The sequence below is a fragment of the Centroberyx gerrardi genome, chromosome 11, assembly GCF_048128805.1.
Source record: "Centroberyx gerrardi isolate f3 chromosome 11, fCenGer3.hap1.cur.20231027, whole genome shotgun sequence".
Lineage (NCBI taxonomy): Eukaryota > Metazoa > Chordata > Actinopteri > Beryciformes > Berycidae > Centroberyx > Centroberyx gerrardi.
Window position 1 is genome coordinate 10,289,453 of NC_136007.1, and position 13,516 is coordinate 10,302,968.

The 13,516-nt window shown below is 40.5% G+C and overlaps 1 protein-coding gene across 1 annotated transcript in view; it reads right to left on the bottom strand.

The window, feature by feature from the left end:
* Nucleotides 1-13,516, bottom strand: part of lars1b (leucyl-tRNA synthetase 1b) — a 31,432-nt gene that overhangs the window by 16,066 nt on the left and 1,850 nt on the right. The window contains exons 5-22 of the mRNA XM_071895974.2: nt 12,487-12,624; nt 11,965-12,126; nt 11,510-11,622; nt 11,093-11,156; nt 10,324-10,412; nt 9,933-10,158; nt 8,795-8,882; nt 7,621-7,697; nt 7,139-7,192; nt 6,829-6,969; nt 6,450-6,527; nt 6,130-6,215; nt 5,569-5,634; nt 4,953-5,035; nt 3,524-3,662; nt 2,703-2,915; nt 2,021-2,078; nt 1,557-1,620 (exon numbers count right to left, since the gene is read on the bottom strand). Coding sequence (XP_071752075.1) covers nt 1,557-1,620; nt 2,021-2,078; nt 2,703-2,915; nt 3,524-3,662; nt 4,953-5,035; nt 5,569-5,634; nt 6,130-6,215; nt 6,450-6,527; nt 6,829-6,969; nt 7,139-7,192; nt 7,621-7,697; nt 8,795-8,882; nt 9,933-10,158; nt 10,324-10,412; nt 11,093-11,156; nt 11,510-11,622; nt 11,965-12,126; nt 12,487-12,624 — 1,939 coding nt within the window. The remainder of the gene's footprint in view (nt 1-1,556; nt 1,621-2,020; nt 2,079-2,702; nt 2,916-3,523; nt 3,663-4,952; nt 5,036-5,568; nt 5,635-6,129; nt 6,216-6,449; nt 6,528-6,828; nt 6,970-7,138; nt 7,193-7,620; nt 7,698-8,794; nt 8,883-9,932; nt 10,159-10,323; nt 10,413-11,092; nt 11,157-11,509; nt 11,623-11,964; nt 12,127-12,486; nt 12,625-13,516) is intronic.

A 13,516-nucleotide genomic window follows, 5' to 3' on the forward strand; every position in this document is an offset into this window, starting at 1 on the left:
CAGACATGTTTATTTATCTATTATTCAAGTTCAAGTTCATTTATTTATATAGTGCTTCATCAGCAGCATGTCTCAAAGGACTTTACAGAGCATGGGCCTACCTAGACCTAACTAATCAGCAATCAGTCATAGAAAGAAGGATGTAACACAAATAGAAGAAAGCAATAGTCACAGTAACACAGTCATAGTAACACAATAGTGATTTTTAGCAAGATATAGCAAGCCTATCTATCCTACATAGCCTAGTCTACCCGGCAACATTAACCTTAGACCCTCTGTGCATGCGAGGAAAACTCCCAAGAAAACCTTATTAGGAAAAAATGGAAGAAACCTTGGCCGCTTACTCAGAGCATTAAAATAGAGAAGGGAGAAATAAAAACACAACACAAAGAAATCCCACTGAGGAGGTGACATGAGCGAATTAATCCTGAACTGAATAGATGGTAAGCGGGTTAATCTGCTTCCCCACCTGGCCTAGATATGGGAAACCAAATAAACATATGGAGAAAAAATAAATAAAAAGTATCCAGAATGACTAATCATTACTAATTATGCCAAACAGGGAAGCCCAATGATAAGGTCTTCATTTTAAATCCCCCTTTCAGATTTCAGCATTGCGTTAATGTAGGGCCTGATGGAATATTTTGCGTTAAATTCTGCCACTGTGCTTACATCAGGCCTCATTTGTACACAATTGACACTTTGTCTAACAACTTCTCTGGGGGGGGGGGAATCTTGTCTTCCTCTAATGTTCCTATAAATATTTCTGTCATTTATCCTTTTCTTCTTTTCTCCGTCTCTCGTTCTCCTGTGGAGTGACCAACAGGAGGTGCAGCCTTTCCAGAACGGCAGAGAGACTCACCAATTATTCAAATGCACGGTGATAAATGACTAATCTGAGCGTTTCTTTCGTTATTGTATCCTAATGCTGTTGTGCATTAATTACTTGCTTTCGGTGGACAAATCACGTTTGAATACCCACTGCTGTTTCGCTAACACTTTCATTAAAGCACACATTAGTTATTACATGGATATTCTTAACTTACAATGCAGCATGAGGGGTTTGACATAACAACACCACCCTATATCCACACCTTGGCCAAATTATTATTATTAGAAATTATTTTAATTATCTTCATTGGGAGAGTTATAAACATTTTACAGTATAATCAAGTGTAATGGCCCATGCACTATGAGAACACATTGTTATCTGTGCTAAATGTATTAACAGTACTCCCATTATGTCACATGCATTTCCTACCAATATGGTGCTTTACATTATACACAGCTCATTGGCTGCGGCTGTCATTTGATTATAATCAGCTGTTAATTTATTACAATCACCTGTTATTTTCCTGCCAAGATGGCCGTGTGGTGATGTAACAAAATACTGTGAACACTTCAAGTGTTGCGCTGTTTTTCAATCGATTTCAATGGAATATGGGAGAGAGGGTTAGAGAGAAAATCTTGGGAGGAAGAGAGAGGAAAAAGAAGGGTAGAAGTGGATGAGAGGAAGAACAATGGAAGGAGATAGATCAAGGAGAAAAGGAGTGTACCATCTGCTGAGAACTTGTCAATGGCTTGGCTGAGAGTGAGGAAGTTTCCGGTTGATTTGGACATCTGGTGAATAGAAAAACAGATGTTAGCGGGATCTCTCTTGCACACACACACACAAGTTCATTATAAAGTATTGTGGCAAAAAAATATAAATTCAAAGACAGTCTGAGATCCATTGTGTTTAAAACTAGGAAAAAAGCAAAATAAGAGAACAAATCAATTGCACAACAATGCACTAATTAAAAATCACAGTAGTTCAAAACAGAGAACATCAGTTAATTTCAGGCAACTAGCGTTTTTAAAGCATTATCTCTGTGCTGCAAGGTGTTACACTTCCAATATCTGTCAGTGTTCAGACCGGCCAGAGGAGCGATCATGTCAGCTGAGACTTGCCCTTTTCTCCAGAGGAGATACATCCAATAACAAATTAAGAGATGTTTCAGGAAAAATACTAATGAGGCACCTTTTCAGAGTTGAGCAGCAGATGTCCGTTGGCTCGCACTGCCTGCGGCCATTTCCCACTGTGGAGAAAAAGACAGTTCTCATCAATATCATCTTCATCGTCATTATAACCACTTTAATCATAATCATCACTTCCAGAATCAGTGAACACATGAGGCATATCAAGTGCTGTAGTTTTCAATAAAAAGATAAATTATGGCCTGCAGTTGGTGATCCTCGTGAGGCAAACAATCACCAATATAAAACAAACAACAGTAATACTTCAGAAAAGCATTAATTTATTCTTTTTTCCTTAATCCTCATAGAACTTACATCAATTTGACACTACTTACTAACATACTGTGAATTTACAGCAGAAAGATTTTTGTTAGCATAAAAAAGGTGGGTAAACTCTTTTTCTCTTATTCTGCAAATAAAAAAGGTGAAAAAACTGACTTTAGGCAGGTTTACTACAACTACATCCCCAACAAACACACACACACACACATCCTTGTACTTTTATCCTCATGAGGACCATCCACGGACTACATTCAAATCCTAATTAACCTAAACTTAATCCTAAAATCCTAACCTAAAGTTCAAATAGGTTCTCACAAAGAAGAGTACAGGGACACACACACCTCGCACCCCCTCATTTGTTCACTCTTACTGTCAGTATCAGTCAGTCAAGTCAGCAGACTCACTTGTCTTTAGGCCACATGGCCACATGGTTGTACAGGTAGTAAGACAGGTGGTTTGGCACCAGGTCTTTGCCAGATACGCGGACGTCCACCGGGTACCAATACTCAAACTCCCTCCTCAGCTTCTGCAGGTGCTCCTTAGGGATGTTTGTCTTCGGGAAAGGAGACGTCTTAAAGAAGATGAAGTCCCACACTTCCCTGGTCATCTGCTCTGGCCTGTGGGAGAGAGAAAGAAAAAGACAGGAATGGTCAAGGTTAGAGAGAAAGAGAGAGACAGTGAGATGGAGGAGGAGATGAGGAAAGAGATTATTGTATTATTGCACGTTACAAATTGAGATTACATTAATTGCTTGTGGCTTGTGTGTGTGTGTGTGTGTGTGTGTGTGTACTGCAGTGTTTGCTCAGTGTGTTTCACTTTACTTTGCTGCCATTTTACCTCATTGTTAAGTAGTAGATTCTTAGGGTACTTAGATGAATATTGAACTATGAATTGATTTTTTTTTTTTAAACAGTTTCTGAAATGCAGCACTTGTCGCTGAATGCCTTTTTAGGCAGTCTGATGAATACTGAGCAACGAATTGACTTTTTAAAAAAATAGTTTCTGAAATGCACCACTTGTCATTGGAAATGTTGATTAAGTTTGGTTGTTAAATCGGAGACTTTTCTCCCTGAGGTGCAGCAGGTCTGTGGTGGCTGGATGGTAGACAGAGAGGGAAGAGAGGGAGACGGAGGAGAGGGAGGGATGGAGGGAGTGTGTTTGTTTATGGCTCAATCCTTGTGTATTCTGATGTGCATGCATGTATGTCTGTGCATTGTGTCCGTACTTGATACCCAGAGGCGAGGGTCCCTGCCCGCTGAGCACGCCTCCCTGGAGGAGGTGGGCTACAGTGTAGTAAGCCATGTAGATGGTCGAGTCCGATAGCGACTCAATCAACCACTGCTCGTCCCAAGGCAGCCGCGTTCCTATAGCAACCAGGAGGAACACAGGGAGGGAGGGGGAGAGGGAGAGAGAGAGAGAGAGAGAGGCAAACTGGTCCTTGAGAATCTGTATATGACAAGTGGCTATCCTGCTGTCTTGACTGACACTAGCAACTTCAGTTCTTATTTTACTCATTAAGCACACCTTTCACAAAATTATTCTTATTTTTGATAACTTTTACACCAAAGACCAACAGAAAACTGGTTAAAAAAAGATGCAATATTAATGCAGTCTCAAATGCACCAGGCAATTTGCAAGCTGAACTACCACTACGCCTCCCATTATTTACTTTATTATTGGTGTCGAGTTTCCATCTACCATTCTTAGATTTCTGTCAATGAAAAGAAAAAAACACAACCTACAAATATTTTCTCTGAAGTCATATAAAACAAAATACATATTTAATTTGAGCTTTCAATGACGGCGCCATGCTAAAAATATATCAATATGGACTGCATCTATGAGTGGCACAGGAGTGAAAGGAATGAGTGCAACCTGAGCTTTATGGAAACATCTCTGAATAGGTTTTGACAGTCCCTGTGGCATGCTGGTTAGTGAGACTCGGTGTTTCATATTATGAAAATGTGTGGGGAGATTTCTACACAGCAGGAGTCTATAACTGGCCTAGAAGGAGCACATGTATGCCAGCTGGCCTTTAGTGTGCATCTATTCCTGTATAAACAGAAAGACACAGACTGCTGCTAGCTGCTTTATCACCAGTCCTCTGTCTCCATCTATAGTCCACAGAGATCAGTCGTGCACCGGTCCAAAAAGCTCTACATCTAATTCATATTCTGTGGGGGTAAATATAATATCAGCACAAGAAGTGACATTCCTCTTGGGAGAGAACAGGATGTTAGAGCCAAATGACAGATACTGCAACAAAACCAAGATTGTGTTTGTCACCCGCACTGTCAATAGCCAATATCATGGAAATCTGTGCTGATGTCAACTTCTTGGCAGTGCAGTGGAAAGGTTAAAAACAAAACCAAAAAAAACACAAATGATGTCAGGACTTCAGACTAGAGAGCATGTCATTTGGATCATGCGTCTTGTCACTGAAGCAGCATCTCTTTCTTTCACTTTGATTCAATGTCAAAATGGGAAACTCAAAAACATTTGTCACACCAGAGAACCAAACCAAATGAATCAACACCCATCTCCCATCCTCCCATCTCCCTACCTTCATTAACCAAAATCTGCAACACTCTGTTACGTAGGTCATACAGTCCTGACATTCTCACACACACACACACACACACACACACACTCACCAAGGCCGTAGGTGCGAGAGCAGGCATGCTCCTGCAGCCAGGCCAAAGTTGCCTCAAAGTTTTTCCTGGTCTCCTCACAGAACCTGCATAGTGTTGTACAGAGGGAATATAATGCCGAGAGTCAGTTTACCAAAGCAGAGCAAAGGGACGCTTCATTTCATAATAGATAATAGCAGCCGAAGTAGTTAGAAGTATTTTATTAAATTTAATCTAGACCTTGCAGCGCTCATTTATCACTATACACAAGTCAGGGTTCCATTTCAAAATTCTCCACTTAAAATTGTCAGTTTTCAATGTGATAGTGGCAAGGCTATATGACTATCAACTAGCCCAGTTCATTCTGCAGCATAAGATTACTCTCCATAAACATCCAACAAGTATCACAATATATACTATGACAGTGTGTTTACAACATTGTATAACAGGCAGTTGTACATCAATAACATTTTGTCAGACTTTTCCAGACTTGTTATGCCTGTAACAAAAATTTAAAGATGTGGAAATAATACAATTTTGTCTCCATACTTTTCCTGCATAGGAACCCTGTAGTACACACACACACAATGCAAAATATGACAAAACAAGGGATACAGTTTGACAGAGGTCAGGGTCTTACGTCTCCAAAGACTTGAGGGCTTCATTGGCCTGCTGCTTCCACTCTGCATCCCCGTAGTCCAGATACCTGGAAGACCGGTAACAACGCAGTCTAAATATTCAAAGGTAGCCGGAAACATTGCAGGCTGAATAAAATATTAGTAAATTGCTTGTCATAGACTGTATACACTACTGCAAACTTTGGCATCAGATATTCTGTCCTGGAAAAGACATATTATTTCTATTCCGTTTCAGTTGACTTTGTCATCACTTTGTGAAAGGTTTTGTGACCAGGATGAAGTGAACCCATTTAACAAGAAAAGTCGACTCGCAAGAGAAAACAACCAAGTTCACTTCTATTCCTTTACAGCTCACTTTTTTGCAGAAAAGAATCAATGCAATTTCTGTCTCAAAACTATGTAGCTTCATCCATATCCCTCCAATCAGGTCAAATAACTTCTCTCCATTTCTATTCCAACAAAAACAGTAAGTAATTTCAGATAAATCCTTTAAAAACTGATCTAAGACGTTAACTTCAAATGGTAAAAAAGGTTCGAGTGATGATAACTCATGCAGCGCTCACCACTGGTCACAGAGGGCCACCACGCACTCGTCAGCTGAACGCGACATAACCTGCTTTTCTGGCTCCATGTAGATCATGGCCTCGCCCTGTGAGAGAGAGGAACGCCCAGGCCGCATCGTTACACCTCCATATAAATCAAAATGTAAACTCCTATCGTACACAGCATGTACGGCTGACTGTAAAAAGGCCAGTACAAAGAAAACCATGCACAGACTCTTCGAAAACGGCAAATACACTCAAGGATAAAGTCAAAATTCAAAGACACGTTTACACGTTTTTGAAGAGTTACTAAACAAATTTGACAAAGCAGCGGGTTGTACCTTCTCCACCATCATCTTCTGGATGGGCTTCTTCACATCCTGGACCTTTTGCCCTTTGTAGCCATCAACCAGCATGATCTGAGTAGAGAGGAATACCATTAATAATAGTATAATAATGATACACACTGGCCATCCAGGTACTTATGGGATACAGCTAACTCATTAATCACGCTACCACTCTCTCTTTATTCCTGCTAACATTATAATTGTCTAAGGGCAACAGCCAACAGCTAACGACACTATAAATAAATTATTGTAGTTTTACGTTGAAGATCACTTATTTTGTGCTTGGGAGATCAAACAGAAAAGGGACAAACCACAGAGGGTTTGCAGAGGGAGTCCTGGTGATCATGACTCAGCAGTTAGTAAGGAGACTCACCCCCTCATAGAATCCCTTGAGGTAGACCTTCTCCTTGGCCTCCGCCAGCTTCTCTCTGTCGTTCTGGCTCTGGATCTTCAGCTCATCACACACCAGAGGAGCAGACAGGTTCCCGTAACCCGGGATCTCAATGATGGGGACCTGGTGTATACATACACACAAATATACACACACATTAAGGCCTGAATTTGACAACTCAGACTGAATTTGTGTCATTTTTTTGTGTCTTTTTACTAAAATGGACACAGGGAACCAGGTGGGTTAAATTCAACATGACTGAAATCAAACTGACTTCAGGATATCAGCTTACCGGCTCAAAGGGCAACACCATCTTGTCTTCAATTCCATACTTCTCTCTCAGGGCCTTTTGGAAAGAGGAGCATCAATTGGCAGTTAACATTAACATTGCAAAATACAGTACATGTGTCTATCAAAAAGAGCATCAAAATGAGGAAGAGGACAAGCTACAGCCTGAGGATGAAATGGTAATCCAATAATACGAGTATAGTAGGACATAAGCAAACAATCCAATAGCAGAGACATCTACAGTGACATTTTTTCCTCAAGAGTCAGGTTCTTAGTGTACCTGAATCTTAAAAAAAAATGAACACAGAAAACTAATTTCAGAGAATTGTTAAAGCAATTGAAAATGTTCTTTTCTACTCTGAATTTGAAGTTTCATATGGGGTCTTTTTCCATATTTCTATGCAGCACGGACTTATTCGTGGGAACACAAGCTACTTCAATGGTAGCATTGCAGAACTTTGTATAATCGTAGGCGTATAACCAAACCTGTTTCTTCTTGATGTCCCTGAGGGCAGCGATGTCATCAGGAGCATCAGAAGGCACACTGGTTACGACTCCAGTACCTGAGGAAAACGAAGCCAAGAGAGGACAACGCATACAAAACTTTAATTACTTATCCAGGACAGGGTTTTGCTGAGCACGCATGCTCTTTTTCAGTAACACCCTGCTTCACATTACACACACGCACACCTGGGATCTGCCCATTGGACACTGAACAGCAGCACAGGAGCCACTGAGGGCTAAGAGCACCTTGACAGTTGTTCTTGAAGAAGGGAAGAACAAACACAATCTAAAAACTTTTCCCGAATGCCCCCAGTCCACCCTGTTATTAGGTCAGCCTCTCTCATTACTCTCCACAGCCCTAAAAAAACAGGATGACAGCCACAGGACACAGCGGAGTCATTCATATTTGAATTCTGACATTTCAATTTAGCCAAGACGATTCACGAAAACTCACCAACAGACACACACATAAATGCAAACAGACAAACTACGCCCCTGAAGCGACACAGACCAGAATAACACACAGTACTGACTCATAAGAAAATAGAGGCATTCTGAGCACATTTGGATGAATTTTGTGTGTGTGTTTGAAATTGTTTTCCCTCAGGCCAAACATCAGCAGCCATTACCTCTATCCTTTGACTTCAGAGCGCAATACTTTTGAAATTCTATATCGACCTTGGCCTGCTATTTTGAGACATCCCAATATTTTACCTGAGGCCCTACCAAGAAGATTTAAGAGGAGGAGGAAGGAGAGATAAAGCACAGTGCAGATGCTTTGCAGAAGTAATACCTAAAGCAATGGAATCTACAGTATGTATATCTGGGAGGTTTTTTTTTTTTTACACAGATAAACACAATGACAAATTCCAAGTATCTGTCTATTGCATTTTATTGCAGTATTCAGCTACTGCAAGCTAGATTTCAGTACAGTTCAGATTGACACATATAAAAAGAGAATAATGCACTTTGACAGTTGTAGGCAATGCTGGCACCGGAGCACAAGCCTTTCAAAGAACTAGGATGCTTCTCTAACCAACCTGGCAACTTGCTGCCCACAAAATCAATAGAAATCAAACAGCTGCAGCTCTCCAGAGATTTGTGAGTGTGTTCTGCGCAATGTATCTCTTCGCTCTTGACATTTCTTGACTCGTACCTTTGTCCTCCTTGATGGTGAGCATGGGCAGAGCGTAGATGGTCTTATAGGAGGTCAGAGGGGCACTCAGGGCGCAACCTAGAATATCCTAGAGGGAGAGAAAACAAAACAAATTTAGAGCCAGGGTTGCACCAGTGTTCCTTCACTAAAAGTGAAGCAGAAATCCGACTGTAAAAATCAGGATTTCTGCAGTTTTCCTGTTTTTTCACTTATTCCCCATTATTGAGTCTGTTTTACAGGCCATTTGTGCCATAATCATTAGTCCATCCAACTATCCTGCTCTACATATTTGCCTCTTACACCGCCAAAGTCAATATAAAAAATATTTTGAAAATGTTATTCCTGTAACACTGCTTGAATTTTTTTGATCAGCACCTAAATTGATAATAGCCTTATTCTGAATTAAACAAAGGCGTAATTGCATCATCATTTGACATGACATCATGAGCTTTTTGGTAACTTCCCTTATTGAAAGACTCAAGTGTCATCTAGAGGCATAAACCTCAAAAATATCCTGGCTACATTTTATAGGGAAACACTGCTGTTGGACTTCAGGCACTGGAATCGGGGTCCCACAAGATTCACACCCATAATAGTCATTATGGCAATTCAAAATCTATATATTTGTGCATACTGGCGCCGTAAAACAGTAGCCCAAGTGCAGCTCAAGCGATGTGGAGGATAATTTTGAGTAGGTGACTTCACGATTCAACGTTATTTTATTGTATATAATTTATAGCAGAACCATCATGGTTCACCACAATTTAAAACTTAACAGCTAATAGTCCAGCCTAGTTTGCCTTCGAAAAGCTTCAGTCTGGAATCGCTTCCATTGACGGTGGTTTCGCTGAATAAAAATCTGCCAATCAGCATCCGTTTTCGTAAGATTGGCTATGGGATAAACCAATCCCAGAGGACTCAGTGCTTGGCAACAAATTGCAGAACACCCCTCTTTTAAATAAGTCTGAATTTCAGACTGAATAATGAAGTTGAAAACAAAATGGCCATTCAGTCTGAATATCAGGCAAGGTGTGTGGGACTCTATAGTTCGCGCCACCTCCCCCCACTCTTATCATCACTCAGGTGCTGTTACGTTGAACGCATACTCAAAGCAAAAGGTTAACAACAAATGCAGTACCTGTCCCAGTATTTCCATGACCACTGGCACCGCTCCATTCTCCTTGGTGAAGCCCTGGAAGGACATGTTCCTGGCAGACCTCCTGGTGCTGATGAAGATGTCTCCGTTGGCCGTCTCAAAGGCTATGTACTTCATGTCCGGTCTCACCCAGCAGTTGGTCTGGCCGAACATGGTCTCTGGTCTCAGAGTGGCTGCCACCAGGTAGATGTTCTTGCCTTTCAAGCCACTGAGGAGAGGGACAGTACCAATACTGTAATGCTGTTTCAAATCTATAGTTAGTGTTTATTAACATGAGAAATAAACTTAACTACATGCAATACTTCTTTCACACAGCATTATCCTTCCTAACATGAGTTACTCGCAGAAAAAAACAACAGTCAGAATTTGTTACCTGCTATAAAAGACTTTGGACTTGAGTTTTGCTGGGTATGGTTCAACAATCTTCATCTTGATGAGAGTGTACTCCTGTGGCCCAACTCCCTGTAAATGGGGTTAAAAGTGTTTAATTCTCCTCTCTAGTGAGATTAATTCAAAATAAGAGACAGCCTCTCAGGGATTTTGCTGGTTTTCTGTCATTGCAATTAAAGGTTCTTGATTTTGTACTAGCTTCTGTAAGAAATGCAAATCAGTGGCATGTTCTGTGGTAAATTGTGGTAACCATGCAAGCATTGGCAAAAACTGTAAGTCAAATAAAAATCACTAATGATCCCATGGTTGATGAGTGCTTTAAATAAGATGTTAGTGCTCTTACAATATTTGCAGTAGGACTGCACAATTATTACTGATGTATAATCATATATCCCAAATTTATTTTCCACAAATAATGATCGTATAATATTGGAATGTCAGCAATACTGAAACATTTCATTTTGTTTAGATTGTCTGCTGTAGTTGAAATAATGAAATCTGATAATAATGATATAAGATGCAAAAAGTGCAATCAAATAATTTGTTCCTCAAATCATTGAGATAGATAATTGTGGTTAATTATCATAATCACAATATCTAACAAAATAATCAAGATTATTATTTTAGCCATTATCATGCAATCCTCATTTGCTATAATTGGAGATTTAGCAAAAATGGCTGTGGTCGCAAAAACATTTCCACACATTTCTGAACTATATAAAGTGCAGTTACAGTTAGTCAGACAACTGTACCTCTCCTGTCTGCCTGTCATGGTCCATGCAAGGCTGTCCATCCTTGGGGGAGTAGATGGTATACCTGCAGGGAGTCGGTGAGAGTTACAATGTACTACAAATGCCATGTGCCCATGTCTACATTAAAAATCACCACTTGCTTTTTTTCCTCATCGTTCTAAATGTCTTATATAGTGGTATAGGAAATATTGGTTCACCATCTCAGGCAACACAGTTCAGTCTACCTTGATAGCAACTAAGATACAGTATAAGGAATCAGACAAACCGTAGGAAATTTAAGGAAAATTTCTATTTTTGCAGAATAATAACCTAAAAGTCAATTCTGGTGGGATATCCTCCTCACTCCTTTCCTCACCCTCCTCCTTTCCTCACCTAACTAGTGAACCGGCATCAGAAGAACTCTCTTCACCATCTCACCTTTTGCCAAAGTTGATCTTCTTCCTCTCCTTCAGTGTGATGAACTGCCACCTAACGAAGGAGTCGTAGAAGGGGTTCACATCTGTGGTGATGAACGAACGCCTCCAGTCCACCTGTGAGGTGTGAGGTAAAACACTATGGTTTAGATGAGAGGGAAAGGCACAATTTAACAAAACAAAAGGATGTGATCCAACTATCCCTCGTGCCAATAAACCATGGTGAGCCTGGCTTGGATGTCAGAGGGAAAGGTTATCAAGTGACATATGTGACAACAGTTAACTCTTGTATCCCCCAACTCCTATAAATCTTTGTATCTACAAACAAAAGCATTGTGACTTAATGCATACATTCACTCCCCATCTTTCATTGTGTGACAGGTCGCAGAGGCAAGAACACAGAAACAAAACAAGGAAAAGACTGTAGTTTTCTAGAGTTGGATTACTAGAATAATTTACCTTGACACCCATCAGTTTGAGGTCTTTGACAGCTAGGGGAGGAAAGTACTCCAGCCAGTGTTCAGCGTTGGCAAAACTGACAATCTCCTGGTCATTCAGACCCAGAGACTTCATGATGTCCCACTGGAACTTGGAGCCCCCAGATTTAGCTACTGCTTTACTCTAACAGAGGAAAAAAAAGAAGAAGAGAGTTGAGGATATTGTAAATGGAAATACCTGTGTGGATGCTGAATGAATTGGTATGTGTATAAGAAAGCAGGGGGGCAATTCATAAGACAGACACTTACATAACAAAGACATTCATAGTTCATTTGTAAGGAATTCTTAGCATTTGTGGGGTTTACCTGATGTCATAAAATTCAGAAAGTGTCACGTAAAAAACATATACCAAACTGACCCATAGCACTCGTTGTATTTTCCTATGTGGCAAATGCCATCCATCCTAAGTAAGTTGTAAAGAAGCATAAAAAATATCAGCAAATCCTATTTTACACTGGCTGATGCATGCAGCCAAAATCTGACCTTCTTGCCCTTCGCCTTGTCCTTGATGATGATTTCATCGGACACCGTGGGCTTCTCCTCCTCTTCTTCCTCCTCGTCTGGGAACTGCGGAGGGTTTCCATACAGCTCCATCTCCCTCTTCAGCTTGTCTGCACAGGCCTGGGGGATAAACAGTTAGATGTATGAATAGTAGAAAAGAGGGATGGCAGGGGAGTCAGCAGGGTTTGGCAAATGGGGAGGTATTTGACTGCCGTACACCTCCATCCCACTAAGGCGCCGGCCACACTGATCCATCAGAAAACAGACAAATTATTGACGGATAGATTTCTGTCCATTGATTTGTTTTGGAACGTCAACATGGTGGGCGAGGCAGAAGTACAGGACAGTAAAGTTCTGTTCATAACGCGTAACGTGCTACTTCATAGAAAAAAGAAGAAACAGACTATACAGTATAAATTAAATAAGAAACTGAACTGGAAAACCTACAATTATCTCAATGTTATGACTGCTTTCTATCTGCTTTTTATCTTTGTTTTGGTTGTACCGTTGTCTCTGTGTTCGCCGCTATTTTTTCCAAAACAAACATAGGAATGCCTCTGATTGGCTGAATGGATGGTGACAAATCTGTGCGTCCAGAAAAAGTTAAACTGGGTTGAACTTTCTGTCCGTCAAAACGGATGAAAACGGACACGTCATCAGCCCTGTCTGGGCAACGGACAGCTCTTATTGAAAATGAATTGAAATGAACAGAGATAGACAGACAAAGAATCAGTGTGGCCGCAGCCTAATCAACCTCGGAAGATTAACTAGTCAATGTTAAAAAGCAGAATACCAGCAAAATTCCAACTTCTGATTCTAGTGATCCTTGCATCACTGTTATAATGCCAATAGTTGTTCTATCTATAACTAGGCAGGTCAATTAAGAAAAGCATGTAATTGATGACAATTTGCATATTATGTTTGGTGAACACAGAATGAGAAGACTACATAGTTCATAGGTCCACAAAAAGAATCCACGCTGATTTACGCTTAATGGCAACGCCTATAATTA